The sequence below is a fragment of the Podospora pseudopauciseta genome (genome assembly GCF_035222475.1).
Source record: "Podospora pseudopauciseta strain CBS 411.78 chromosome 2 map unlocalized CBS411.78m_2, whole genome shotgun sequence".
NCBI lineage: Eukaryota > Fungi > Ascomycota > Sordariomycetes > Sordariales > Podosporaceae > Podospora > Podospora pseudopauciseta.
This window is the reverse complement of record NW_026946663.1, coordinates 1185179-1209173: the sequence shown is the minus strand read 5'-3', so window position 1 is coordinate 1209173 and position 23995 is coordinate 1185179. Positions and strand designations below refer to the sequence as shown.

Genomic DNA, 23995 nt, shown 5'->3' with positions numbered 1-23995 from the left:
TGTCCTTGGGCCGTAGGTGGGTAAAAACATGGGCGAGACAAATGATATCGAAAGAGAAGCAGGTGTGAACGGCGACTCTTCTGGTACCACGTCCACCGCTGCCTCGAGCAATGCCAACATCCTTATCGTCGACAACAACCACCCCGATGCGCCTATCCGAGAAGCCCGGAATGCAGACGAGGCTGACAGCTCCCCACCAACACCACGGTTTATCCAAGACGAAAATTCGTGGAAACGGTTCAAATGGGTTCCGTACCCGGTGCGCCGGTGGATAAAGGCTGGTGTCGAATGGACCGAGGGGCCTGCTGTACCTCGACGGTTCCGGATCAAACCGCTGTTCCCCCAGGTGCAGCAGTTCCCGATTGTGTTACTGGATAGGTACCTACCCAACAAACTCCACAGAGCCGCGCTTGTGCTCGTCTTGTATGTCGTCTGGATCGTATCCTTTGCTTTTACGCTCAAAAACGGGCAATCGGTGAGCGAGATTGCAGAATGGGGAAGACTGGTCAAGATTGGTTGCGGCTCGACCTACTGGATCGCAGGTAACGGCTGTGGCCTGGACGGCATCGACTGCAGACCGTTTGATGATGGGGGTTTCCCGTTCAGGTGCCCAGGCAACTGTGGGAGCTACCAGGTGTTGAATCCCCGGGCGGTTGGCGATCAAGAAGTCATCTACAGGCCACTGGTCGTCGGCGGGCCTCCTGCTGATGGAAACGGACCGGCCATCTACAGAGGCGATTCCTTCATCTGCGGCTCTGCCATCCATGCGGGCGTCATCTCGGACGCCACAGGCGGTTGTGGTGTCGTCCGCCTGGTGGGACTCCAATCCAACTACAACAGCACCAAGCGCAACGGCATCACCTCGGTCCCCTTCGACTCCTACTTCCCCCTCAGCTTCACCTTCGAACCCGACGTCGAATGCTCCTCCCGTGACCCCCGCTGGTCCCTCCTCGCCATCTCGGTCGTTTTCACGACAGTCTTCTCGCTCTTCGTCAGCCACCCAGGCCTCTTCTTCTTCACCCAATTCAGTGGCCTGTTCTGGACAGTCGGGATGGCAATGGACACTCCTAATTACACCGACCTTGCCTCCCTCTTCTCCCGCGAAATCGGCCTCTACCTCCCGGCCATGTTCGTCGCCTGGGTGATGTACGACAAGATGGGCATCCGGCGCACCCTCAAAGGCCTGACCGCCCACGTGGAGAAGACGATCCTCTGGCTCGGCGGCGCGTGGGTTGGGTCGTTGACAAACTACACCTTTGACTTCATCCCCATCCAGCGGCTCAACAGCCACGACATAAACCAACAACCCGGTGCCCGCGCCGCTTTGGCAATCATCATCATCGTCCTCTTCTTTGCTGTGGTCTTCCAGATCTGGTTTTTCAGGCAAGAAGCAAGGTTGAGGTCTCACCTCAAACTGTACGGGTTGTTTGCTGTTTGCTTGATTATTTTCTTGCTGCTGCCGGGCCAGAACTTGCGTATTCATCATTACATCCTCGCGCTTTTGCTCCTGCCGGGCACCTCGCTTCAGACTCGCCCGTCGTTGTTGTTTCAGGGTCTTTTGCTGGGGTTGTTTATCAACGGGATCGCGAGATGGGGGTTTGATCCGGTTTTGCAGACTGCGCTCGCTCTGAGGGGGGATGCGCCGGTTCAGTCGCCTCTTCCGGTGATTGATGAGCCGAAGATTTCTCCCAACACCAGCATAACCTTCTCATGGGAGGCACCGCCCGCCCCGTCATACGATGGCATCAGCGTGTTGGTCAATGACGTGGAGAGGTTTAGGACATATTTTGATGATGGCAACTCTGCGCCCGGGGCTGGGAGCAGTGGGGTGGTGTCGAATATTACGTGGACACGGCCGAGGGGGTTGGTGAAGGACGAGCCGGAATACTTTCGTTTTGCATGGGTTTCGGGGGGGACGAGGGGCGATTACACCAAGGCGGGGAGGTGGGATGGCGGGGAGGGGTGGGAGGAGATGAAGGCCGGGCCTTCCCTTAGGGTGAGGGACGAGGTTGGTGGGAGGGAGGGGCAGGGGATGGAGGAGGCGAGGGAGGTTATGGTGGTTGATCTGAGGAAGAGGGGGGTTTGAGGATTGGTGTAGGAAGAAAAATGGGGGGGAAATGAGGAGAGGGAGACACGTATAGCGAGGGTTGGCTAGCATGTGGTTTTTGGTTTTGGCGTTTTTCTTTGCTGCTGTGTGAAAGGATGTAGGATTGCTGTAGATACCCACTCTCTTTTTTCTCTTAGACTGTTTGTAAGGGGGAGTATTTGTTTTTCGACAGAGTTGATTTAAGCGAAATATGGGCGGCCAAAGAAAGGGAAAGGGCGGGGGGGGGGAGGGGGGGCTGGAGGGGGATAGCTTTGAACTTGAAAAGAAGAGTAGATTATATGTGTAAATTTCAATACTAAGTTTACCTATGTATGTGCTCTTCTGACATGTTTTACGAATTCCATGAAATTCCTTTTTGAAAGACATACAAGCACCCCATCATCATCATCATCATCATCATCATCATCGTAAGTACCTAACTTGGGCATGAAAACGCCCTTTCAACACACAAAGAATCAACCACACGAACTCGCTCGCTCATTACACCCCTTCCTGTCTTTGATGACTCCAACAGTCCCATGAATCCGAGGACCCAACATCAAAGCATCAAACCACCAAACATCAAAAAGCAAACACGCAAAAATAATCCAATAAACATGTAACTCTTCCCTAAAAAAAAACACAACCCAAAAATGTCGAAAAAAGGCATTAACGATTACAACAAGAGATAAATCCCACTATAACTCGCCCGCTTTTGCTTTCGCCTGCTTCCTGCTGTGCAAAAATGAGAAAGCAACAACAGAAAACACAAACTCAAAGCAAACAAATATTGAACCTCCATCCTACCCTCCTTTCCATCCTTTTTCCTTTCACATCACCAACCCCAGGTATTCCCTTTCGTCCGTCCGTCCGTCCCGTCCTTATCCTACCAAAGGTATCGGATATCCTATCCCATACCCATATCCATACCCATCCTAACCCAAATCATCGTTCGTCCCGTATCATCAATTCTTTCATTCTTCAGGATTAGACTTCATACCTCATCCCACCTGTTAATCCCATCCCCCTTCAACCGTGCCCGAGGTAGCGGCCATGTGTCACCTGCCCGCAATGATGCATCTACCCGACAACCTGCAATGCAACTGCAGCTCCAAACAACCAACCCATCGGGCACTGTTCACGCATCCCCTTAAAAGACGTACTAACATCCGGTCAGCATCAACCCCCTTTTCCAACCCCAGATTGGCAGAATGAGTGTCAAACTTACCGGAATAAACAAATAAGGCACCTGCCTCTCATACTCCTTCCAAGCCTCCCCATACTTCTCCCTGCACCGGTGAATATCCCTCCACGCCCTGTGCGCAATCATAATCGTAAAGAAAACCCCATAAAACCACGGGAACGGGCTCTCAAACCCAGTAATCAACCCCCAGCTCAGCGCAAAAAACGTATCACAGCTATAGTGAATCTTTCTCGCCTTGCCGTACCACCCATCCGCCAAAATCTTGTCCCCCAACCCCGTCTCGATAACCTTGGGGTTCTTCACCACCTGCCACGGCAGCTGGGGGAACGTCTTGCGCTTCACCAGCTTGCCCTTCTCGATGGCCCTGAAGGCGTTCTTCTGGCTGTTGGTCGTGTCCCAGACCCAGTATACAAACAGGTACGCCACATAGAGCGCGACTAGGAAATACCTGTTCCACCTGTACGTCGAAGGGTCGTGGTTGGCGAGATACAAGGTGCAGTGGCAGTACGACAAGGGAACACCGGACAGGTTCCAGAAGATCAACATAAAGCCCCACTTCTCATAGTACATGTCCCATGAGGAAACAATCAGCTCCTCGCCCTTGGAAGTAGCATTGCCGTAAAGGTAGTGAGCGAGCACCAGGAAGCCGACTTCTCCAGAGACATATCCGTACTGGTCCCACTGGCGGGCCGCGGCGGCGCACGACAGGAGGAACAAGATGTACCAGGGCATGCGCACCTCAAAGAACATCTTGAAGTCGAGAATGCCAAACATGCGGGGGTTGAGCTCGGCGCCCATGAAGAAGTCGTAGATGTGGTTGCCAGACATGCGGTGCTGGGCGCCGCGGTAGAGGGCCGAGAAGTAGGCGATGAACGAGACCAGCCAGCCGCTGAAGATGGACACGCTGAGCAGGGGACCAAACTCGTCGAGGATGGTGTACAGCGGGAAGATGCCGGAAAAGTGAAGGCCGGCAACGAGGGCGATAGTGGTGTAGAACGAGGCATAGGCCGAGCAGTAGTACCTGAGCTGCTCGCCGTTCTTGTGAGGAAGGGGCTTGCCGTAAGCCCAGACACCGGGCATCAGGCAGTACATGGCACCCTCCACAACGAAAAAGATCCAGTAAATGGCCCAAGCCTTGGCATGGGGGAACGCGCCAGTGTAGCAGAGGTTGTAAAGGTGCTTGCCAAAGTCGGTCCAGGACTGACCAGCCTCAGGGAGGGGGAGCTTGCCGTCATAGTACTCGGCACCGATCCACATGTACCACATGAGAAGAGGGAATCCGATCATCATGACAGACACGAACCAAGGCCCACCAAACTCGTACTCGCCCGAGAGGTCAACCTTGGGGTCCATACCGGGCTTCCACCCGTCGACAATCTTCTCCTCCTTCTCGGCGGCGCCATTGGTCTTGACCTTCTTGTCGAGGAGGGGCTTGGAGGAGTCGCTCTCGGGGGTGGTGGGGGCCGTAGGAACCTCTTCCGCCTCGTCGACGTGCTCGGTGAACTTGGCGACGCCACGCTGGCGCACAGATTTGGTGGCCATGCTGGCAACCGTCTCGGAGGCTGAGGTAGACTCGGCGTCGGATTCCGCGATAGAGGGCTGATTCTTGCGACGGGTGTTGCGGCGAGCAGGCGTTTCTACCATGCCATCAAACAGTTCTTTTTTCCTGTTCTATACTGTCAGCAACCCCATTCATCACCGACCAAGTGCTGTAGAGGGGTGTGGCATGATCTCGGCGCATTCCAGCCGGGCACATCGCAAAAGGGGAGGTTGATTCCCCTAGGTGGGTGTAAACGCGATAAACGCGACACCAGTTTGCGCCAGAGACCACCACCACCACCAAGTAAACAGGTGGCAAAGTTGGGCAACAGTAGTGTAAACAAAAAAAAAAAAAAACCAAAAGCATCAACTCACCTCGGCGTCTGCCTCAGAGAATATCTAGTCCCAGAAGACATCTTGACCACAAACGCGACGGGGCAGGCGCGCGCAGTCTTATATACTTTTCGAGCGTGATCGTACTTGGGGGTCAAAACCGACAACAGCAACAAAAAGAAAAAAGATCGGAAATTGTGTGAAAGCAAAGCAACAAGCTCACACCCACCACACACAACAACACCCCTGTCGTTTAGGTCGATCTGGATACTAGTATTCCCTAGTCGAGGTGTGGAGCAAGCAGCAGCGCTTACAGGGTGCGCGGAGTGTAACCGTAAGAATATGATTCGATATGATGGTAGGTGGCGGGCGCAAGAGAGAGGCGAGATAAACTAGGACACCTAGGTATGAAGAAGAAGGGGAAAAAAAGAACACTGCGCCTTGAGGTCGAAAAGGGGGAGGGGAAACGCGACAAGGAGCGGGATCGAGAGAAAAAAACAGCCCCCAAAAATCGTTGTACACGGTAGGTACAAAAAGACATCCGACAAGGGCCAAGACTCGCTGCTGCTCGCTACTGCTGCTGTGTCTCTTTGCTGGCACACTGCAACGACATTCCCGACCCATGTCTCTCTCCCTCTCTCTCTCTCTCTCTCTCTCTCTCTCTCTCTCTCTCTCTCCTCTCTCTCTCTCTCTCTCTCTCTCTCTCTCTCTCTCTCTCTCTCTCTCTCTCTCTCTCTCACACCCGCCGGCCGAGAAAGCAGCGAGCTCCCATCTGCGCAAAACATTTGGCAGGATCACAGCAGAAATAGCGGGGAATCTAACCTGGCTGAACAAACCCAATTGACCACTCGGCAGTTCCCGCGTCCCCTTGCATGACACTGTCCGAGCCACAATCTGTTAGTATACCAGCCATCCAGCCTCATTCGTGGCTGGTGCGGCACCCAACACGGTGGAATACTAGTATTACCTAATACCACCGTCGCATTTGTTGGTCCTTTCTTCAGCGTTTGCGTTGTCACATTCCCCACCTGCACCTTGAACGAACATCGCATCATCACAATGGGAACGTTTTGCGAATGCGATCCTTCCTTCACCTGGGGCTGAAGATCGATCCATCTCAAAGCAAGACATCAACTGCCGAAATACTAGTATTCGGAGTCGTCCGGAGTCTACGGGAAGGTTTGGGTTCCCGTCGGCAGGGTCCTACCCACGACAACTTCAGATGGCTCAAACCCGATCTGATATCTAATTACCAAGACAAAGCATTGACTGTTTATTTGCCCATCTTCTCACCGTCCAGCAATTCTCTCCAGGATCACCCTGTCCGTCAATGACCAAACACACCTCTTCTGTATTTGTTCCTCGTTGGCCCATTATGAACCACTTGTCTCGAGGGAACTTTCTCATGTCCCTATAAAACCCTGAGAGTGAAAATGCACGAGTACAAGAAACTTATACCGCCCAGTTCGAGGTTTAATGTCTCCTATATTACACATATATATATACACACTGAAGCGGGAAAACCATGAGCAGAGGTCTCCTCGTACGTTATTCATAGTCAACCAAAAAGAAGTTGCCACATCCTCCCTCCCCACATCACATCACCCGATCCTGTCTGCTGTAAACAGAAGTTGACACACCTTCCCCCACATTGCATTACATCACCCAATCCTGTCTGCAGTACAGACATACAGTCAAAACATCAAAAAAGTGATCGTAGATCGGGAATTGAGCCCGACGTGGGGGTCGAACCCACAACCTTGAGATTTCGGAGTACTCCTTAAGAGTCTCACGCTCTACCGATTGAGCTAGCCGGGCGAGGCTATTTTGGGTTGTGGAGTGGTGAGAGAAATTCAGGTTTTGTGGAGAAGGTGGTGGTGGTGGTGGTGGTGGTGGAGTGACTCGGAACAAAACCTTTTGCTGGCTGTCACATGTCTGTGGGGACAACACCAACAAGTCAGACAATATAGCCCATGATAGTAAGGGGAAAGCCTGGTTGACCACCCAACCTCCCATCAAGCACCTGAACAGTGATGTTACAACAAGTGTTGACAAGGACAGAGTAGCGATACCTCTTAATGATTTTAACGGAACCAAACGCGGTCCAGAAACACTGTGCCAGGGTCAGAAAACAACTCCCAACACAATCTTCTCAAAAACACTTACCATGACAACACACACACAGCCAGCCACCTTGCAACGTCACACATAAACCAAAGAGAAACACACAGATAGCAAAGAACACCATTCCAACCTAAACTACAGTCTTTGCCCATCATCCGTCTATGATGAGAAAAAGAAAACCAGACCCCGCGAGTGTGATAAAGCAACCATAATGAGACAATAGTACATGTACGTTCCGAGTTGCCACCAAACCATTAACCGTTCCAATCGTCGAGATGCGCCGCTCGCTCAACCCCCAAATAATGTATACCAATCATCATCTCCGCCATGTCATGACAACCCCGGATGTACCCCCGTCTCGGAGCCCGTTACAAGGACGAGACGAGGCAATGTGTGGATGTGCGGTCCGCGTTGAGATGTGGATTTGCTGAAATAAACCATCTTGTCCGTCCACATCGGCCCGCGGCGAGAACCAAAAGAGATGCTCAGGCGCAGACAGTGTTGATGGTGGCCTTCGAGTTCATGAGAAGAGCAACAATCAAGCCGTACAGACCTGCATGTCGTTAGTGCTTGCTGTGGCGCATGCATGACAGACACAAACTTACCCAAGACTTCAGCGAAAATGAGAATGAGAATCATGCCGACGAACAGTCTCGGTTGTTGCGCAGTACCGCGGACACCTGCGTCACCAACGATACCGATAGCGAAACCAGCAGCCATGCCGGCGAGACCGACAGAGAGACCAGCGCCGAGCTGTACGAAACCGGTGTAGAGAGCGTAGGAGTCTTGTGTGAGAGCATCGGAAATCAAGACAGACACGACGAGACCGTAGATACCAATGATACCAGCCATGATGACGGGAACAATGTCTAGAGAAAGGTTTAGTCAAGCATCCCTTGACTTGGGAAGAGATGCAACATACTCTTGACGATGAGATCAGGACGGAGAACACCCATGGCGGCGATACCGACACCGGACTTTGCGGTACCGTACGAGGCACCCAGGCAGGTGAAGACGATGGCCGCAGTGCAGCCCATGGCACCGAAGAAGGGCTGTTACGGCATGTTAGTATGTATATGTTGATGTTGGTATGGAGTCGAAGCGAGCTGTATTCGCCGACGCCGCAGAGCTGATGTTGGTTTCAACGGGGTGGAGCGAGGGTACTAACCGCGTAGACGGGGCTGTAGACAAAAAGCATGTTAGCAAAGCCATTCAAGAAGAAGGCATCGCAGCAGATGCGCAAAGCCAATGCATGGTGTTGAAGAGGGGGTTGTGTTTGTGGTGGTGGTCGACGAGTAGCGAGCGGATAGCTCCAGCCTCCGCGTATGTGTGTTGTGGTTGTGGTGGTTGGAAGTGTGAGGGGACACCCCCCGGGCTAGCGGCTTACCAGAGATCCGACATTGTGATTGTTTAAGCACGAAGCTGTATCGACTGAGGGAAGATTCAAAAATAAAAGGCTCGAAGGCGATGGAAGCGTGGTTGCGATACGTTTGTTGACTGAAGTCGGCGGGCAGCGGTTGAAGGCGAGTTGCTGTGGATGGGGGGATGACGGTTCCAAGTTGTTGGCTGGTGTTTGCTGGACGAGGTGTTTCCAGGTTGCAGGTTGGTTGGCTGTGCATCGGCTGGGCAAAGCTTTGCTCGGCAGGCCCCAGCGAGCTTTGCCTTAGGTAAGCGTTGTCACCGTGTCGCCTGTCACCGTGCCACCGTGCCACAACTGCCTGGCAGAAACCCCACACCGCCCAAACTCTCGGCTGGGTGGTGGTGGGCAGGCGCAAACACATGGATGAATTTTTTCGCAGGCGCATTTTTTGATTTTTGAGATCTTCTCTTTCTTCTGCATCGTTCACGTCGCAATCCCCAGCAACATCCCCTAGCACCCCCAGGGCGAGCAAACCTGCAGTGAACCCTGGAGACGATCGGAAACAAAAGCACACACTATCGCTATCCATTTCCACACCGACAATGTCTGGTCAAAACGACTCTGCCGCCTGGCCCAAGGCCGAGGACCCTGCTCTCGTCCAGGAGCTTCTCGACTGCGTCCAGCAGGCCAGCCACTACAGGCAGCTCAAGAAGGGCGCCAACGAGGCCACCAAGTCCATCAACCGCGGCACCAGCGAGCTTGTCATCCTTGCCGCCGACACTGCTCCCCTCAGCATTGTCCTCCACATTCCCTTGATCTCTGAGGAGAAGAACGTGCCCTACGTTTACGTGCCCAGCAAGATTGCTCTGGTATGTTTTTGTCTGTCAAGTTCTGAAGACGCAGTATAACTAATGACTCCTACAGGGTCGTGCCTGCGGTGTCTCCCGCGCCGTGATCGCCGTCTCCCTTACCTCCAACGAGGCTTCCGACCTCAACTTCAAGATCCGTGCCCTCCGCGACAAGGTCGAGAGACTTGCTATGTAAAGTAGCAATTTTTGCGGTTGGCTAAAGCGAGAGAGAGAAAAAAAAAAGAAGAAAAAAAAGGGAAAATCTGAGGATGGGTTATACTATTGGATGGATGGACAGAAATGGATGAAAAACAAACTGAGATATGTTGCTTTTATCTATATCCCCAACGTCATTTTTGTGAGCGTTGGGGTTGCTACATCAACTTGCAGACGTTTTCTGCAGTAGCCTTCCTTCTAGAAAATCAAAACTTCATCGTCATCAGGGCCTTTTCTTTTTGCGTTGTGTATCCATCGGTCTTTACCGTTTCACGTTTGGGTCGGGTAGCTGGTATTTGACTTTGGATTTAGATATAGCTAGGGTTGGGGTTGGGTGTGGGGTGTGTGTAATTCGTTATTCATTGGGTCGTCTGACGTGGGGGGGCTGCTTCTGCACAGTGACGCTCTTTGGCTGCGCAACTGGCGCTGGCGTGGGGCCCCACCATGCCCATTTAAAAGACATCATCACTCTCACACCTGCCAGCCCAAGTTCGAGACCCTCCCCCCGTGCCCCTCAAGGTTGTTGGCCTTCTTTTGTTCAAGTCTCAAGTGATCACGGGACCAGTCAGTTATTGATTCGTGTGACTTGTTCGAGCATTTTCAACCTTTAGGAACAACGACAACGGTATGAGAGCTTACATCGATCAGCTCATGTACCCAACAGCAACATTTTGCGTCATAGCTTACACTTACACTGCATTCCAAGCTGCCTGCCCCTTTTTCTAGCCTGAACCCCTTCTGCATAAACTTTTTTTTTCTACATATAAGACATACCGACCTCGGATCATTTACAGCAGGGAACACAGAAACAACGAAATGCCCGGCCTAGCCCGCAAGGTCCTCGTCGCCGCGGCGGTCGACGGCCTGCTTCTTCACCCTTTGAACCCTGTCCCCTCCAAAGACGGGAGTCGGCCCCCGCCGTTGCCGCTGGTGAAGATCAAGTATGGGAGTAATGTTTCTGTTTCGACCGTCGGGAGGGATCACGCACCGCCAGCGACGAGCGAGAGTTTTGAGGCTTATGGGGTTGTTGGTTTGTCTCTTTCCCGCCCCCGCCATCTCTCCGGTACATGATGTTGACGCAGTGGGTGGGATGATCATACAGGCATAATAACAGTGTTTCACTACTCCTACCTCATCACCGTCACCCGAAGGCAGCAGGTCGCTAATTTGTTTGGTCGCCACCCCATCTACGTCGTCACCGAAGTCGCTTTGACACCCCTCACCTCCCGGCAGGAAGCGGCGGATTCGATTGGGAAGACGGCGCTGGCGTTGAAGAACAGGCTGCAGAAGGAGGGGAGCACAAGCCAGTCTACCAGCGGTGACGAAGAAACGGGGGGGTTGGGGATTGATGAACTGCCTCGTGACGACGCGGTCGAGTCAGCAACGGAGGACGACGCCATCACTCCTCCTGAGAATACGAGCAGCAGTAGTATTGCGAAGGATGTGATTAGTAGACGGGGGAGTTATGGTCGTTTTGCGCAGAGGTGGTTTTCCCGCTCCGGGTGGGCGGCGGAGAACAAAAGGCAGATGGGCCTTACGCCCGACTCTGGCACTCCTCCTGCCCAGCAGAATAGGGCGAGCAATAAGAACGTGCCGACGAGGTTTCAGATCCCGGATGGGGCGGATGGGAGCGAGGCTGCGATTGAGTTGTTGCCCAAGTTGCTGAGGACGGCACAGATACTGTTTGGGAGTAGCAGGACGTTCTTCTTTGGGTATGATGTTGATGTTACGAGGAGGTTGGCGGATGGGGGGTTGAGAGGGCTGGGGGGGGGTGGAGGGGGAGTATTTCTGGAATGGGCACATCATGAGACGGTTCAGGGAGGCGGGGGTGGAGGGGGTGGTTTTGCCGCTGATGCAGGGGTTTGTGGGGGAGAGGGAGTTTACGGTGGACGAGAGCCCGGCTCAGGAGGATGAGGGGAAAAGGGGGGGAGAGTGTGGAGATGAGGGATCTGTCGCCCTCGGAGGAGAAACGGGAGGGGAGGGGGGATTGGGGGGAAGAAGGGGGGTAGGGAGAGGAAGTTTGTTATCACGGTGATAAGCAGAAGGAGTATAAAACGGGCGGGGTTGAGGTATTTGCGTCGGGGGATTGACGAGCAGGGATGGGTGGCGAATGGGGTCGAGACGGAGCAGATTTTGTATGAGGCTGATGGGGGGGATAAGGGGAGGGTGTATAGTTTTGCGCAAGTCAGGGGGAGTTTCCCGGTGTTTTTTACTCAGAGTCCGTATTCGTTGAAGCCGACGCCGGTCTTGCAGCATAGTCAGGAGGCGAACTTTGCGGCGTTGAGGAAGCATTTCGGACGGTTGGGGGAGCGGTACGGGGGGTTGGAGGTGGTGAATTTGGTGGAGAAACATGGGGTCGAGGCGCCGATTGGGGAGGTTTACGAACGGGGCGTGGAGAGGTTGAACGAGGAGTTGGTGAAGGAGGGAAAGGAAAAGATCGGGTTCGAGTGGTTTGATTTTCACTCGGTGTGCAGGGGGATGAAGTTTGAGAATGTGAGCGTGTTGTTGGAGATTTTGGGCGGGAGGCTGGAGGAGCTGGGGAGTAGTGTTGTGGTGGATGGGGTTGTGGAGCGAAGACAAAAGGGGGTGTTGAGGACGAATTGTATGGATTGTTTGGATCGGACGAATGTTTGTCAGAGCTCGTTTGGGAAGTTTATGCTGGATTTGCAGCTGAGGGAGGAGGGTATTGATATGGAAAAGCAAAAAGATCAGGAGAATAGCTGGTTTAATGGGTTGTGGGCGGATAATGGGGATGCGATCGGGAAGCAGTATGCGGGGACCGGGGCGATGAAGGGGGATTATACGAGGACGAGGAAGAGGAATTATAGGGGGGCGTTGACGGATGCTGGGTTGAGCTTGACGAGGTTGTTTAATGGGTATGTTTCTGCACTGATCCCGACTGTGGGTTGCTGGGTTGCTAACAGTGTGGCAGGATGTTTAACGACTTTTTTCTCCAAGCCAGCATCGATTTTTTGTTGGGGAACGTCACCTCCCTTGTGTTTGAAGAGTTTGAAGCAAACATGATGACCAAGGACCCGGCGGTATCGATGCAAAACATGCGCCAGCAGGCCATTGAGCTCTGCCAGAAACGGGTTATTGAAGACGAAGCAGAGGAATTTATTGGTGGTTGGGCCTTCCTCACGCCTAGCACGCCGGACACCATCCGCAGTGCCACCTTTGAGGAGGCAGTCTTGCTACTTACCGACTCGGCCCTCTATCTCTGCCGGTTTGACTGGAACCTCGACAAGGTCTCTAGCTTTGAGAGGGTTGACCTGGCGCATGTGACAAAGATTAGATTCGGGACTTATATCACGAGCACCATCTCGCCTGCGCAGGTGGACGAGCTGAGGAACGTGGGGTTGGTGATTGAGTACAAGCCTGGGTTGACGGACGTCACGCGTGTCAACACGAGGTCGTTGTCGAGCATGAGTGATCACCCGAAACCGACAAATGACGACTTTGCGAGCGCGGCGCTGTCGGGGGTGGCGGGCTTCTTTTCGGGAAAGAATGTTGCTGCTGCTGCTGCGGTGACGACGCCTACGAGGAAGATTGCGTTGAAGGCGTTGTACAGCCAGACGTCTGCTGCTGTGAGTGGTGCTGGGAAGGTGAAGATTGGGGGGGAGGAGGAGGAGGATGAGGACATTGCGCGGCTTACCGAGATTCAGCAGGTGGTTGTTATCGCGGCCGAGATTGAGAGGTTGGCGCTGTTGAATCAGCCGAGGGAGGTGAAGGGGGAGAAGGGGGAGGGGGAGGGACATTTGATTGAGAAGGGGGATATTATCAGTGTGGCGGAGGCGAAGAAGAACACGGGGTTGCTGGAGACTTTGGGGCACAGGGTTAAGAAGTTGGTTTGGGCTTGATTTTTCTCTTTTTTTCTTTTTTTCTTTTCTTTTTTTGTCTTGTTTGTTTTGAGGGAGAGAATTGTGTCTTTTCAAGCATAGCAGTGCGGGCGGGTCACATGAGCCGTAATGAGAGTAGATAGATAGCAGGCGAACATAGCAACAATGGCAGGGAAGTCAATTAGTGGGTAATTAATAGTATATTCTTTTTTACTTTTTCCCTTTTTCACTCTTCATCATCATCACCCTCCTCCTCACCACTCTCCTCCTTTTCTGGATCAGCGGGATCCACAGCCTTGTACAGGTGCATCTGGTACCGCATATTCTCCAGCCCGATAGGGTAGTCCAGCTCCCCCTCTGGCAACCTGAACCAAATCGACTCGTGGCTCTCGAGCTTCTTCCACTTTATCCTCCCCTCGGGCGTTTCTGAAGGCTTGACGTCCGGACAGACTGACGAGAGAATCTTGTCGAGCAACCACGCCATGGGGTATTTCTTGTGAGAGGTTCCCACGGTTGTTTCGGAGTAGGACCCCGGACTGTCGACCACTAGGAGGAGCGAACCTAACGAGATGGCGGAGGAGAGATTGAGGAGGAAAGAGGTTGTTTTTCCTATGCCGGAGGAGGTGAAGAGTTCGTTGAGGGTGAAGAAGAGGGTTACCAGTTGGGGGGTGTCAGAGGAGAAAAGCTTGTTGAAGGGGGTGGTGAGGGCGTCTTGTTGGAGGAAGGTGTAGGTGAGCTTCTCGGCGGGGATAAAGGGTGGTTGTTGGACGGTGAGTTTGGAGGCGTATTTTGATATTGGGGGGGGGCTCGTAAGGGAGGTTGATAAGTTGGTGAGAACTTCACTCCATGGGGCAGAGTCCAAGAGGGTGAGGCTGCCGGAGGGGGAACCAGGAAGGAGGGTGAGGGCTGAGGCAAAGGCGGCCAGTTCGGCGGAGCAGCCTCCTATGGCGAGGCAGGGGAGGGTGTTGGTGGGTGAGTAGAGTCTGGGGAGGTAGCGGGATAAGGAGGTGAAGATGGATGAGTAGGCCAGAGCTCGTGGGGGTGACCAGCGGGCTGAGTAGATTGGGAGGTTGGAGGGGGTGTTCGTGAAGGCCGTGGCGAAGTCCCGGTCAAAGAGGGATTGCTTGAGGGTTTGCAGGTTCTTGCTGAAGTCGGCATCGGTGAGAGTTTCGTTGAAGGTTCGGGTGAAGATATCGAGGATGAGTTGGTAGTGTGTTAGCTCCGAAGGTGAGATGATGACCTTTTCATTGTTGGGGTTTGGTTTGAGCTTGTGTTGCTCTGGGGTTTGACGTCTTCGCTTTGGTTTTGACGCTGTTTGTTTTGACCGTGCCTTTTGAGGGGCGGTATCCAGCTTTGCTTGGACCATAATGAGATGGGCTCAGGTTGTGAGTGAGTGAGGCAGAGGCTGAATGTTGTGTAATTTCTCTTTTGGGAGATGTTGTTGTAAGAGACTTTCTCAGCCTTGCTCTAACACTCAGCCCGGTGGTAGCTGGGGTGTGGGGACGCAGGGTCTAGGCGGGTTTAATGCCTCTATCAGATTTTAGCCTGAATTGGATGGGTCGCGGGATGAGACTTGGTGTTGAGACAGACAGACAGAAACGTGTAAGAACGTACCCCTCCCCCCACCATTGAAGTTTTTAGTTCCAAGTTATCTACGCTTGGACCCTAACCCTTATCGGGATTTACACCTCACCAGACCCTGACACCCTGAGTAAGTCCACCCCCATCAAACGGATGTATTCTGCCGGGCATCACGTAACGCCAAAAGACTCTCGGCATGTAGCAGCAGGATGGCGTGGCAAGCGCCATGTGTCTGGTGCTTTGTGCTATGAATAAGTCGTTTCATCATGGCCCAACCAGAGGCAAAGCTGTGGCCAATAACGCTCGCCTCCACCAGCTCATGGGCACGGCAAGCAAAAGATGACCCCGCCGTCCCGCCGTCTACGGACCCCACGAAGAGGTGCCTGCATTTGTTTTCCATCCTCGAAGTGAACTGACATTCAGATCGGGCGAACCTCCGATTTCGTTCTTCAGGGGTCTTTCCTTCTGACGGAGATAGGACCGTTTATAGAAAGCCAGCTGTTCGGCCGGAGAATCAGGAATTCCAAAGATCCAAGGCAGAGATAACATTACCGCGGAGCGGAGATTCTGGTTCGCTGAGTGAGCAGCATGGCTTTGTGATATCTTGGTCGTGATTGATCATCTTTCTTGGAGCCACCCAAGCTGGAAAAACGCGGGGCAGCTTTGGAGGGGCAAGCAATGGCCAATGTGCTACTGTGTTGTTTCATTGCGCTCACACTTAGGCATTCCCTTAGACAGCCTCCTTTCCTTCGAGGTACAGCTAGGTAAAAAGTATTTAGTATAATAAAGTTATTGAGGATATGTATCTTTTTGATGGGGAAGCTAAGAACAAGCCGGAGCTAAGGTAAGCACGCCAGCAACGTCAAAGGCTTCTCGACGTCACCAAGCTCCGCCAGCTCCGATGCTAGGCGACTACAGAAAAAAGTTGGGAAAAAAAGATCAACGCGGCTGGGGCCAAAAAAAATTATATAAAAAAGATTAAGAAAAGAATAAATTTTTTTTTTAAAAAAAAACAACAAAAAAATAAACAAAAATAAATAAATAAATAAATGAATAAAAAAAAAAAGAGACAAAAACCAGCTGGCAGAGACGATAGAGGTGAGAGATTAGATCCTCGAGGTCCCTGGTCTCCCCCAAAGGTCCACAGCTGGCATTCATCCGGGCGAACCAGAGCTCCAGAAGGCACGGGCAGGGGAAGCTCTCCTACCTGGAACTCCCCAGAGGCACAACCCCACTCTGTCGACACACACCACCGTCCCGACCCCCAACGCCCTCCCCTTGCCCCTTGGAGCCCTTGGGCTAAAACACCCCACCAGGAACCTTTCGCTCTCTTCCCACTTCCCTCTTCATATATCCAGTGACTCCCCCCCTCCTCCCCTTTCTCCTCGTAACATCTTCCTATCTTGTCATTGTCTTCAGATTCATCCAGACAAACCGCAAAGATGGGCTTCACCGAGGTTGACACCAAGACCATCAACACGATCCGTGTTCTGGCCGTAAGTGAACGGACCCCTCCATCCCGAAAAGAGTCTCTCAACAGAAAAAAAAAGGGAACCCCGCCCCCGCCATCGCAATCTTGTTCGCATTCCACCATGTGTCCAATTCGGCGATGGCAACACTGTTGAGAGCGCATTCATCATGGCCAGCCACTCACCTTTTCTCTCCTCCAGGCCGATGCGACCGCTCATGCCAACTCCGGTCACCCCGGTGCCCCAATGTAAGCTCCCCGCGACGATGGCGTCAAAAACACGGACTGCCCGATGCCGGCGCAACCAAGGCTTGAGGTTATTGACACCAGTGTAGGGGCATGGCACCAGTTGCCCACGTTCTTTTCAACAAGATCATGAGATTCAACCCCAAGAACCCAAAGTGGCTCAACCGCGACAGATTTGTTCTCTCGTAAGTGCTCCTCTCTCGCTTGAGTCCCCAGCTTACACACAGCTTGCCGCGGGATGAGTGAGCCATGATCTGACCGCATGAACCTACAGTAACGGCCACGGCTGCATGCTCCAATATGCCCTCCTCCACCTTTACGGCTATGCCCTCTCCATTGATGACCTCAAGGCCTTCCGTGTAAGTTGGAGCTTATTTTCTGCCTTCCAGTGTTGGCCAGCATTCTGACAGCCATAACTATAGACCGTCGACAGCATCACCCCCGGTCACCCCGAGGCCCATGACACCCCCGGTGTCGAGGTCACCACTGGCCCTCTCGGCCAAGGTATCAGCAACGCTGTTGGTCTTGCCATGGCCCAGGCCCACACCGCCGCCGTCTTCAACAAGCCCGGCTACGACCTCGTTGACAACTACACATACGCCTTCCTCGGCGACGGCTGCTTGATGGAGGGTGTCTCCTCCGAGGCCTGCTCTCTCGCCGGCCATCTCCAGCTCGGCAACCTCATTGCCGTCTGGGACGACAACCACATCACCATCGACGGCGACACCAACCAGGCTTTCACTGAGGACGTCCTCAAGAGATACGAGTCTTACGGCTGGCACACCATCACCGTCGAGGACGGTGACAACGACCTCGAGGGCATCCTCCACGCCTTCAAGAAGGCCCAGGAGGTCAAGGACAAGCCCACGCTTATCCAGCTCAAGACCATCATCGGTTTCGGCTCCAAGCAGCAGGGCACCCACGGTGTCCACGGTGCTCCCCTCAAGGCTGACGACATCAAGCAGCTCAAGGAGAAGTTCGGCTTCGACCCCGAGAAGAGCTTCGACGTTCCCCAGGAGGTCTATGACCACTGCCGCAAGGCTTCCAACGCCGGCGCCGCCGCCGAGGAGGAGTGGAACAAGCTGTTCGCCAAGTACTCTGAGGAATACAAGGGTGAGGCCGCCGACCTCGTCCGTCGCCAGAAGGGTGACCTTCCCGAGGGCTGGGAGAAGAACCTCCCCGTCTATACCCCTGCCGACGCCGCCGTTGCTTCCAGAAAGCTCTCCGAGATTGTCATCAACAAGATCTTCGATGCCGTCCCCGAGCTTGTCGGTGGTTCCGCCGATTTGACCGGTTCCAACCTTACCCGCTCCAAGGGCTCGATCGACTTCCAGCCCCCGGCGACCGGCCTCGGCACATACGACGGCCGCTACATCCGTTATGGTGTCCGTGAGCACGGCATGGGCGCCATCATGAACGGTCTCGCTGCCTATGGTACCATCATTCCATACGGCGGTACTTTCCTCAACTTCGTGTCCTATGCCGCCGGTGCCGTCCGTCTCTCCGCCCTGTCCCAGGTCCGCGCCATCTGGGTCGCCACCCATGACTCCATTGGTCTTGGCGAGGATGGTCCCACCCATCAGCCTATCGAGGTCCTCACTCACTTCCGCGCCCTTCCCAACTGCATGGTCTGGCGCCCCGCCGATGGCAACGAGACGTCGGCTGCCTACTACGTCGCTCTCACCTCCAAGCACACCCCCAGCATCATCGCTCTCTCCCGCCAGAACCTTCCCCAGCTGGAGGGCTCCACCATCGAGAAGGCGATCAAGGGTGGCTACGTCCTCCACGAGCAGGAGGGTGCCGACATCACCCTTGTCTCCACCGGTTCCGAGGTCTGCATTGCCATTGACGCCGTCAAGCTCCTCGCCGAGAAGCACAGCATCAAGGCCCGTGTCGTCTCTCTTCCCTGCTTCGAGGTGTTTGACACCCAGCCCAAGGACTACCAGCTCAGCGTTCTCCCCGACGGCATCCCCTCTCTGTCCATTGAGGTCATGTCCACCATGGGCTGGGAGAAGTACACTCACGAGCAGTTCGGCCTGAACCGCTTCGGTGCTTCGGGCCCCTACAAGGACGTCTATGCCAAGTTTGAGTTCACCCCCGAGGGTATTGCCAAGCGCGCCCTCCAGACCATTGACTTCTGGAAGGGTGTCCCCGTCCGCTCGCCCATCAACCGCGCTTTCCAGCAGATCCTCTAAAGAGGGAGACGAAAGTGGAGAGGGGACGAGGATACAAAAAATCCAATATAAAAAGTTGCAATAATGTAGGTAGACGGTAACCAGGCCTGTCAATTTGGTGATTTTAAAAGGATTGGACCGATGGGAAAACTGTCGGGTGGAAATGCTGTATGATTGGGTTTTGGTTTTTTGCGGGAATAACTGCGTTTATGAATAGTATAGCATGATGATGGAAGCAATAGACCGCTTATGACGTTAACTCTTGCCTGACTGTCATGTGTGTATGTTTTGGAGAGATGTTTTAAAGGGGAAGTTGTTGAGACAGAAGAATGGCGTCACCTTTGGGTACCCCAGTACCCCTGTACCCCTGTGGCTTACTGACAGGGAAGTGTGCATTGGGCGCTATGGGGCCCTCAGGTCACCCCAGCTTACCTGGTAACTGGTTGGCCTTTGTGGCTTGTTGCTTTGATGCCACCTTCGCCCATGCGACTTGCTCCCACCTTGCAACAACTAAGCTCTTTTCACGTCCAACTCTGGTGTTTCCTACCATCTCTTCTTACGTCAAGGACAGTAACCGGTTGAGACATTGAAGAAAACAGCAAAAATGGCCGACGAAGAAAAGGAACGAGCTGAGAAGCTCGCCGCGGCCAAGAAGAGGGTTTGTCCCCCCGACAGTGCTGCTATCTCCCCACCCCCAGGTTCTAACTGTTTCCTGTTGTGGTATAGGTCGAGGCAATGAAGAAGAAGGCCAAAAAGACGGGCAAGAAAACAAAGGACACTGGCGACGAGAAAGACACCGCGACTGATACCCCCGCGACTGGGACCCCCGAGCCAACCGCCGATGCTGTTGCTCCTCCTCCTCCTCCTCCTCCCGCGGAAGAAGAGGAAGCTGTTGACAGCGCTGGCTCCCCGACCTTAAGCGCACCACCGTCGTCACTTGCCCAGGCGTCCAAGGCTCGCTCGACGAGTTTCCGACAGGGGTCGATTTCCCTGGGAAGTGGTGCGGGTGGTGCTGGGGGGTTAGGGCCTCTCAGCCCTGGGTTGGGGGGGGAAGGTGGGGAGACGGCGATGGATATCTACCGGAAGCAACAAGCAAAAATTGAGGAACTGGAGAAGGAAAAGGGGAGGTGGGAGAAGGAAGCCAAAGAGTTGGAGAGGAAGTTGGGGAGGGTGGAGGGTGAGCTTGAGGATTTGAGGGAGGCTGAGGGGGGGAAGAATGATGATGGGGAGGTGGAAAAGCTCAAGAATGAAATCGAGGGTTTGAAGAGGCAGAATCAGCAGCTCATGGCGCAGAGGAAGGGGCATGGGGGTGGGGGTGGGAGTATTTCTGTTGCGAGCCCGCCACCAGCTGCTGAGCTGGAGCGGGCGAGGGAGACGATTCAGACGATGGAGCTGGAGATGGGACGGTTGAGGGCGCAGGTGGAGAGGTTGAGCGCGGGGGGTGGGGAGAACGAGCAGGTGGCTGCGTTGGAGGAGAAGCTGGGTAGGGCGGAGAGGGCGGCGGGGTTGGCGCAGAGGGAGGTGGGGGATTTGAAGGTTGCGCTCGAGAGGGTGAGTGAGAAGGTTGTCAAGGAGGGTTCGGCTAGGTCGTCGGCTGAGACGAAGGCGAGCCAGTTGGAGAAGGAGGCCAAGGAGATGAGGGAAGAGAAGGAGGGGTTGGTGAAGAAGGTGGAGGGGTTGGAGAAGAAGGTTGTTACGCTTACTACGTTGCATAAGGAGCACGATTCACGGATGCAGGGGTTGAAGAGGGAGAAGGAGAAATTGGAGAAGGAATTAGGGGAGGTTCAGGGGCAATTGGAGAAGGTGGAGGCGGAGAATTTGAAGCTGAGGAAAAAGGACGCGCAGGAGGGGGGAGGGGATGATGAGGGTGTTGATGAGCTGATTGATGAGGAGAGAGCCCGATTAGAAAGGAGGATCAGGGAACTGGAGGGGGAGAATGCGGATTTGAGGAGGGGGATTTGGCATGAGAAGAGGAAGGAGATGCAGGTTGGGCCTGAGGGGGAGATGTATGAGAATGTTGACTTGGGGGGAGGGGGACCGGGACCGGGACAGGGGCACGGGCAGGGGGTGGGTTTGGGCAGTTGATTAGTAGCGGGTTGAGTGCTCTGACTGGTGGTGGCCATCAACATCATGGGCATCATCACGGACACGGACATCAGGATGATGGGTTTTTGGACGATGATGATGATGAACTGGAGTTTGATGAGGAGGCGTTTAGGCGGGCGCAGGAGGAGGAGGGGAGGAAGAGGTTGGAGAGGATCAAGGAGATTAAGAGGGGGTTGAAGAATTGGGAGGGGTGGAGGTTGGATTTGGTGGAGAATCGGAGGGGAGGGGGGGAGGGGGTGGGGGTGGGGGAGATATTTGAGGTTTGATTTTCATAAGTGTTCCAGACAGGTGTCTTGTGGAAACTCGAGTAGAATTTCATGGGTTTTTGGTTTTACATGTTGGTTCACAATGGTGACCCTGTGAGATTTCATTTTGAAATTGATGGGGGAAAATGGTCGGATGATAAGACGACCACCTGCCCAGGGATATTAGGCTAGGGCGCCTTTGGGATGTGATGTCTACCGAGTCTTATTATGAGGTTTATCAAGCTGTATATGGTTGTTGTGTGGTTTGTTTTGCGGCGACCTTGACAGCTCGGACATGAGCAAGATGTGTGCTGTCATACCAGATAGATGTCACGTCCTGTAGATATGTGCAATCACGTCGTACAGGAGGTCAGCGAGAGATTCCAGTATGATACCTATCTGGCTGCCTACAGATAGATCAGGCATCTCGGGGAGGTTGAGGTTGACGTAGGGCGTTGAAGGTGGTTCTTTGCCTGCTTGAGGGCTAGGTCAGGTATAAGCACTCTCTTCTTCTTTGCTACAGGCCTCTGATTCTTCTTCCTCTAAACAACCACTTCTCCTCCCTTGGGAAGTCATTCGGCCTTCGTCATGGCTAGATCCGATCAAGGCGTGTCTCTAGGTGATCAACCCACCTCCGGTAACTCCTCGAACAACCAGATCACGACTGTGTCCTCATCTTCCCGCAAGCGACGCCGTGAGGACGAGCCGGTCAGGGAATTTACCTGAGATTCTCGTTGATCTTGATCCTGAGTCGCTCTGGTCCGTCGAGCTTTCCCAAAGACACATCAAGACCAACATCCAGGAGGCTTTCACAGAAGTTCAGAGCAAAGTCCTCTCATCACACTGCGTTCCTTGAGCTGCGCAAAACTCTTGGTCGGATACAGCTCTATTGCGAATCTTGGGGTCCTCGACAATAATATCGAATGTGCGAAGGATTTGGCTGAAGATGTCAATCAATACGAGCGTTCAGGAGAGACTAGGGAATTCCCGACTCTCAAACAGCTGCACAATACTTGGGATATGTGTGCGAAAGCGCTCAAGCAGCTCGAGTCTGATGCAGCCATCGTTTCTGCTGTCACGCTTGGGCTCGAGGGGCCAGGTTCGCTGACCATGGACCACTGGACACGATACAAAGCAGACAGCCGAGATTGAGAGCCGCGCGGAAGAGGACTGGGATGAGTTGCTACTACAGGATCCGGAGAGGCTGCTGGCAATGGTGAATCGTTCGCTCTAGAACTACCACATTCACATCAGTCACGTCGCTTCTTTGAATAGCGAGTTTTCGTTTCGCACTGATCAGTGGGATGCTCCGGTATGACGGGCGCATCTGGGCATTCTGTCTTCGAGCTGGGGAATTAGGGGAGTCGGACGGTTATGGCAGGTTTGATAGCAGAGAGGGCTTCCTATGAGGCTTGGGGATGGGTTGTGCGCTGATTTCGAAAGGGGTTATGAAGACTAGGGCCCCCTGCTGTGTTTGGAGCTTGTGTCTGTGGAAGATAGCGATCGGAGAGGCTGGTCGTAGCTATCAATCGGGCCAGTTCAGTGTCGTGGGTCAAGCCACAGCAGAAGATTACATTGTCATCTCTGCTCTACACAGTGTCACTCAACATCTTATCTGTTAGATTATCTGCACTCTTGTAGCTAATCGAGATCTCTTGGGGGTCAAAGTTCAGGTGAACCGCAAGATTGGAAGCCTACGGTAGAGATGAGGACCTCTAGAGAAGGTTCTGGTGACGTTTGCCCAATGGTGCTCCTGCCTTGTTGAGAGAGGAGAAGCTTCGGCAGAGAGGTGGAAGGACAGGTATGAATGCCCCCTTCTTTTCCTGCTTGAGGATTTTGGATGTCTTCTTCCACCCAACAACTTCGTCCTCTACCCCTTCTGAACGGAGTCTCTTGATATTTTCAACCAGTTACTTGAGGCCTTCAATCAATCACTGAACGCCTTCGAGCTATCTTCAGACGGCTCGACCTCACTTACTTGCGTCTTCAGCTATCTTTCCTGTCCATGTTTCAGCGAATTTCTCGGCTCTCGAATATCATCTTCGACCCCAAGGAGATGTCGACCATCATGAACCCTCAGCCGGACGACTTCGTTGATATCGATTCCAACACCGACTGGATGTGGTTGTTCAATAAAGTAACCAGGTCACGGCAGGACAGCATTCGCTCTTTGGCACATAGTTCCAAGTTGCTGAAGATTTTTGAAGATTTGAACGAGGCGCCCCCCCAGTCAGCCAACGTCGATGCGGCGGCAAGTGCACAGCTGCGCAGGTGGCATTGAACATGCATGGGTCTATTCGCTCCCTGCAACAGATCGGTCTCCATAAGCACATCAAAAGACCTTCGCGATAGAGGATCTCTGCATTGACCATGATGGCTTGCTGACGATCAATAGGTCGGGGCAAAAGGGTGGTTGGATGAACAAGGAGTTCGCAGACGCCGTAGCCAGCATCACCACACAAGTCAAGGCTAGTCAGGCTTTCACAGCGCTGAAGGCGCGCATTACAGCCTATCTTACCGACACTGATCATTATCCGCTCGTCTGTCTCAGCCAGGCATTACAGGAGACTGAAAGGGGCTGCCGGAGTGTTATGCATCTGGAGAAGACCCTGAGACTGTTTCCCGA

The 23995-nt window shown here is 53.5% G+C and overlaps 9 protein-coding genes and 1 non-coding gene across 10 annotated transcripts; 6 read left to right on the top strand and 4 right to left on the bottom strand.

Moving 5' to 3' along the window:
- Positions 1 to 28: 28 nt before the first annotated feature.
- Positions 29 to 2086, top strand: QC763_203000 (uncharacterized protein; the record flags this gene model as incomplete). Its single annotated transcript, XM_062909333.1, has 1 exon — positions 29 to 2086. One exon carries the CDS (start codon positions 29 to 31, stop codon positions 2084 to 2086), a length of 2058 nt encoding a protein of 685 aa, XP_062768105.1.
- A 1150-nt stretch (positions 2087 to 3236) lies between these two features.
- ERG4 (C-24(28) sterol reductase) lies at positions 3237 to 5819 on the bottom strand (the record flags this gene model as incomplete). The annotated part of the gene is made up of 3 exons (XM_062909332.1): positions 5205 to 5819; positions 3315 to 4956; positions 3237 to 3248 (listed from the first exon to the last, which is right to left on the bottom strand). Exons 1-3 carry the CDS (start codon positions 5243 to 5245, stop codon positions 3237 to 3239), a joined length of 1695 nt encoding a protein of 564 aa, XP_062768104.1. The 5' UTR covers positions 5246 to 5819.
- A 1074-nt stretch (positions 5820 to 6893) lies between these two features.
- Positions 6894 to 6980, bottom strand: QC763_0032480. Its single transcript has one exon. It is a non-coding gene; the product is annotated as a tRNA-Lys (tRNA).
- A 791-nt stretch (positions 6981 to 7771) lies between these two features.
- Positions 7772 to 8323, bottom strand: CUP5 (vacuolar ATPase V0 domain subunit c; the record flags this gene model as incomplete). Its single annotated transcript, XM_062909331.1, has 3 exons — positions 7772 to 7839; positions 7892 to 8155; positions 8209 to 8323. The coding sequence occupies 3 exons, from the start codon at positions 8321 to 8323 to the stop codon at positions 7772 to 7774; spliced, it is 447 nt and encodes a 148-aa protein (XP_062768103.1).
- Positions 8324 to 8673: 350 nt separating this feature from the next.
- SNU13 (RNA binding protein snu13) lies at positions 8674 to 9690 on the top strand (the record flags this gene model as incomplete). Its single annotated transcript, XM_062909330.1, has 2 exons — positions 8674 to 9515; positions 9571 to 9690. The coding sequence occupies exons 1-2, from the start codon at positions 9249 to 9251 to the stop codon at positions 9688 to 9690; spliced, it is 387 nt and encodes a 128-aa protein (XP_062768102.1). The 5' UTR covers positions 8674 to 9248.
- Positions 9691 to 10526: 836 nt separating this feature from the next.
- On the top strand, positions 10527 to 11624 carry QC763_0032450 (uncharacterized protein; the record flags this gene model as incomplete). Its single annotated transcript, XM_062905530.1, has 2 exons — positions 10527 to 10740; positions 10813 to 11624. The coding sequence occupies 2 exons, from the start codon at positions 10527 to 10529 to the stop codon at positions 11622 to 11624; spliced, it is 1026 nt and encodes a 341-aa protein (XP_062768101.1).
- A 26-nt stretch (positions 11625 to 11650) lies between these two features.
- QC763_0032440 (uncharacterized protein) lies at positions 11651 to 13570 on the top strand (the record flags this gene model as incomplete). The annotated part of the gene is given in 3 exon segments (XM_062905529.1): positions 11651 to 11715; positions 11720 to 12586; positions 12643 to 13570. Coding segments are annotated over 3 exon segments (1860 nt in total).
- Positions 13571 to 13775: 205 nt separating this feature from the next.
- Positions 13776 to 14915, bottom strand: QC763_202950 (uncharacterized protein; the record flags this gene model as incomplete). Its single annotated transcript, XM_062909329.1, has 1 exon — positions 13776 to 14915. One exon carries the CDS (start codon positions 14913 to 14915, stop codon positions 13776 to 13778), a length of 1140 nt encoding a protein of 379 aa, XP_062768099.1.
- A 1124-nt stretch (positions 14916 to 16039) lies between these two features.
- Positions 16040 to 19314, top strand: TKL1 (Transketolase). The gene is made up of 5 exons (XM_062909328.1): positions 16040 to 16626; positions 16801 to 16847; positions 16934 to 17029; positions 17119 to 17203; positions 17267 to 19314. Exons 1-5 carry the CDS (start codon positions 16573 to 16575, stop codon positions 19037 to 19039), a joined length of 2055 nt encoding a protein of 684 aa, XP_062768098.1. The 5' UTR covers positions 16040 to 16572; the 3' UTR covers positions 19040 to 19314.
- A 185-nt stretch (positions 19315 to 19499) lies between these two features.
- Positions 19500 to 21103, top strand: QC763_202935 (uncharacterized protein; the record flags this gene model as incomplete). The annotated part of the gene is made up of 2 exons (XM_062909327.1): positions 19500 to 19676; positions 19745 to 21103. The coding sequence occupies exons 1-2, from the start codon at positions 19623 to 19625 to the stop codon at positions 21101 to 21103; spliced, it is 1413 nt and encodes a 470-aa protein (XP_062768097.1). The 5' UTR covers positions 19500 to 19622.
- Between the last annotated feature and the right edge of the window lie 2892 nt (positions 21104 to 23995).

What these genes read in the sequence shown, in the direction of transcription:
- TKL1 (XM_062909328.1), top strand. Translation starts at nt 16,573, where the DNA reads ATGGGCTTCACCGAGGTTGACACCAAGACCATCAACACGATCCGTGTT. An exon ending in GGTCACCCCGGTGCCCCAAT is followed by an intron (nt 16,848 to 16,933) that starts GTAAGCTCCCCG and finishes ACACCAGTGTAG; the next exon opens with GGGCATGGCACCAGTTGCCC. An exon ending in ATGACCTCAAGGCCTTCCGT is followed by an intron (nt 17,204 to 17,266) that starts GTAAGTTGGAGC and finishes CCATAACTATAG; the next exon opens with ACCGTCGACAGCATCACCCC.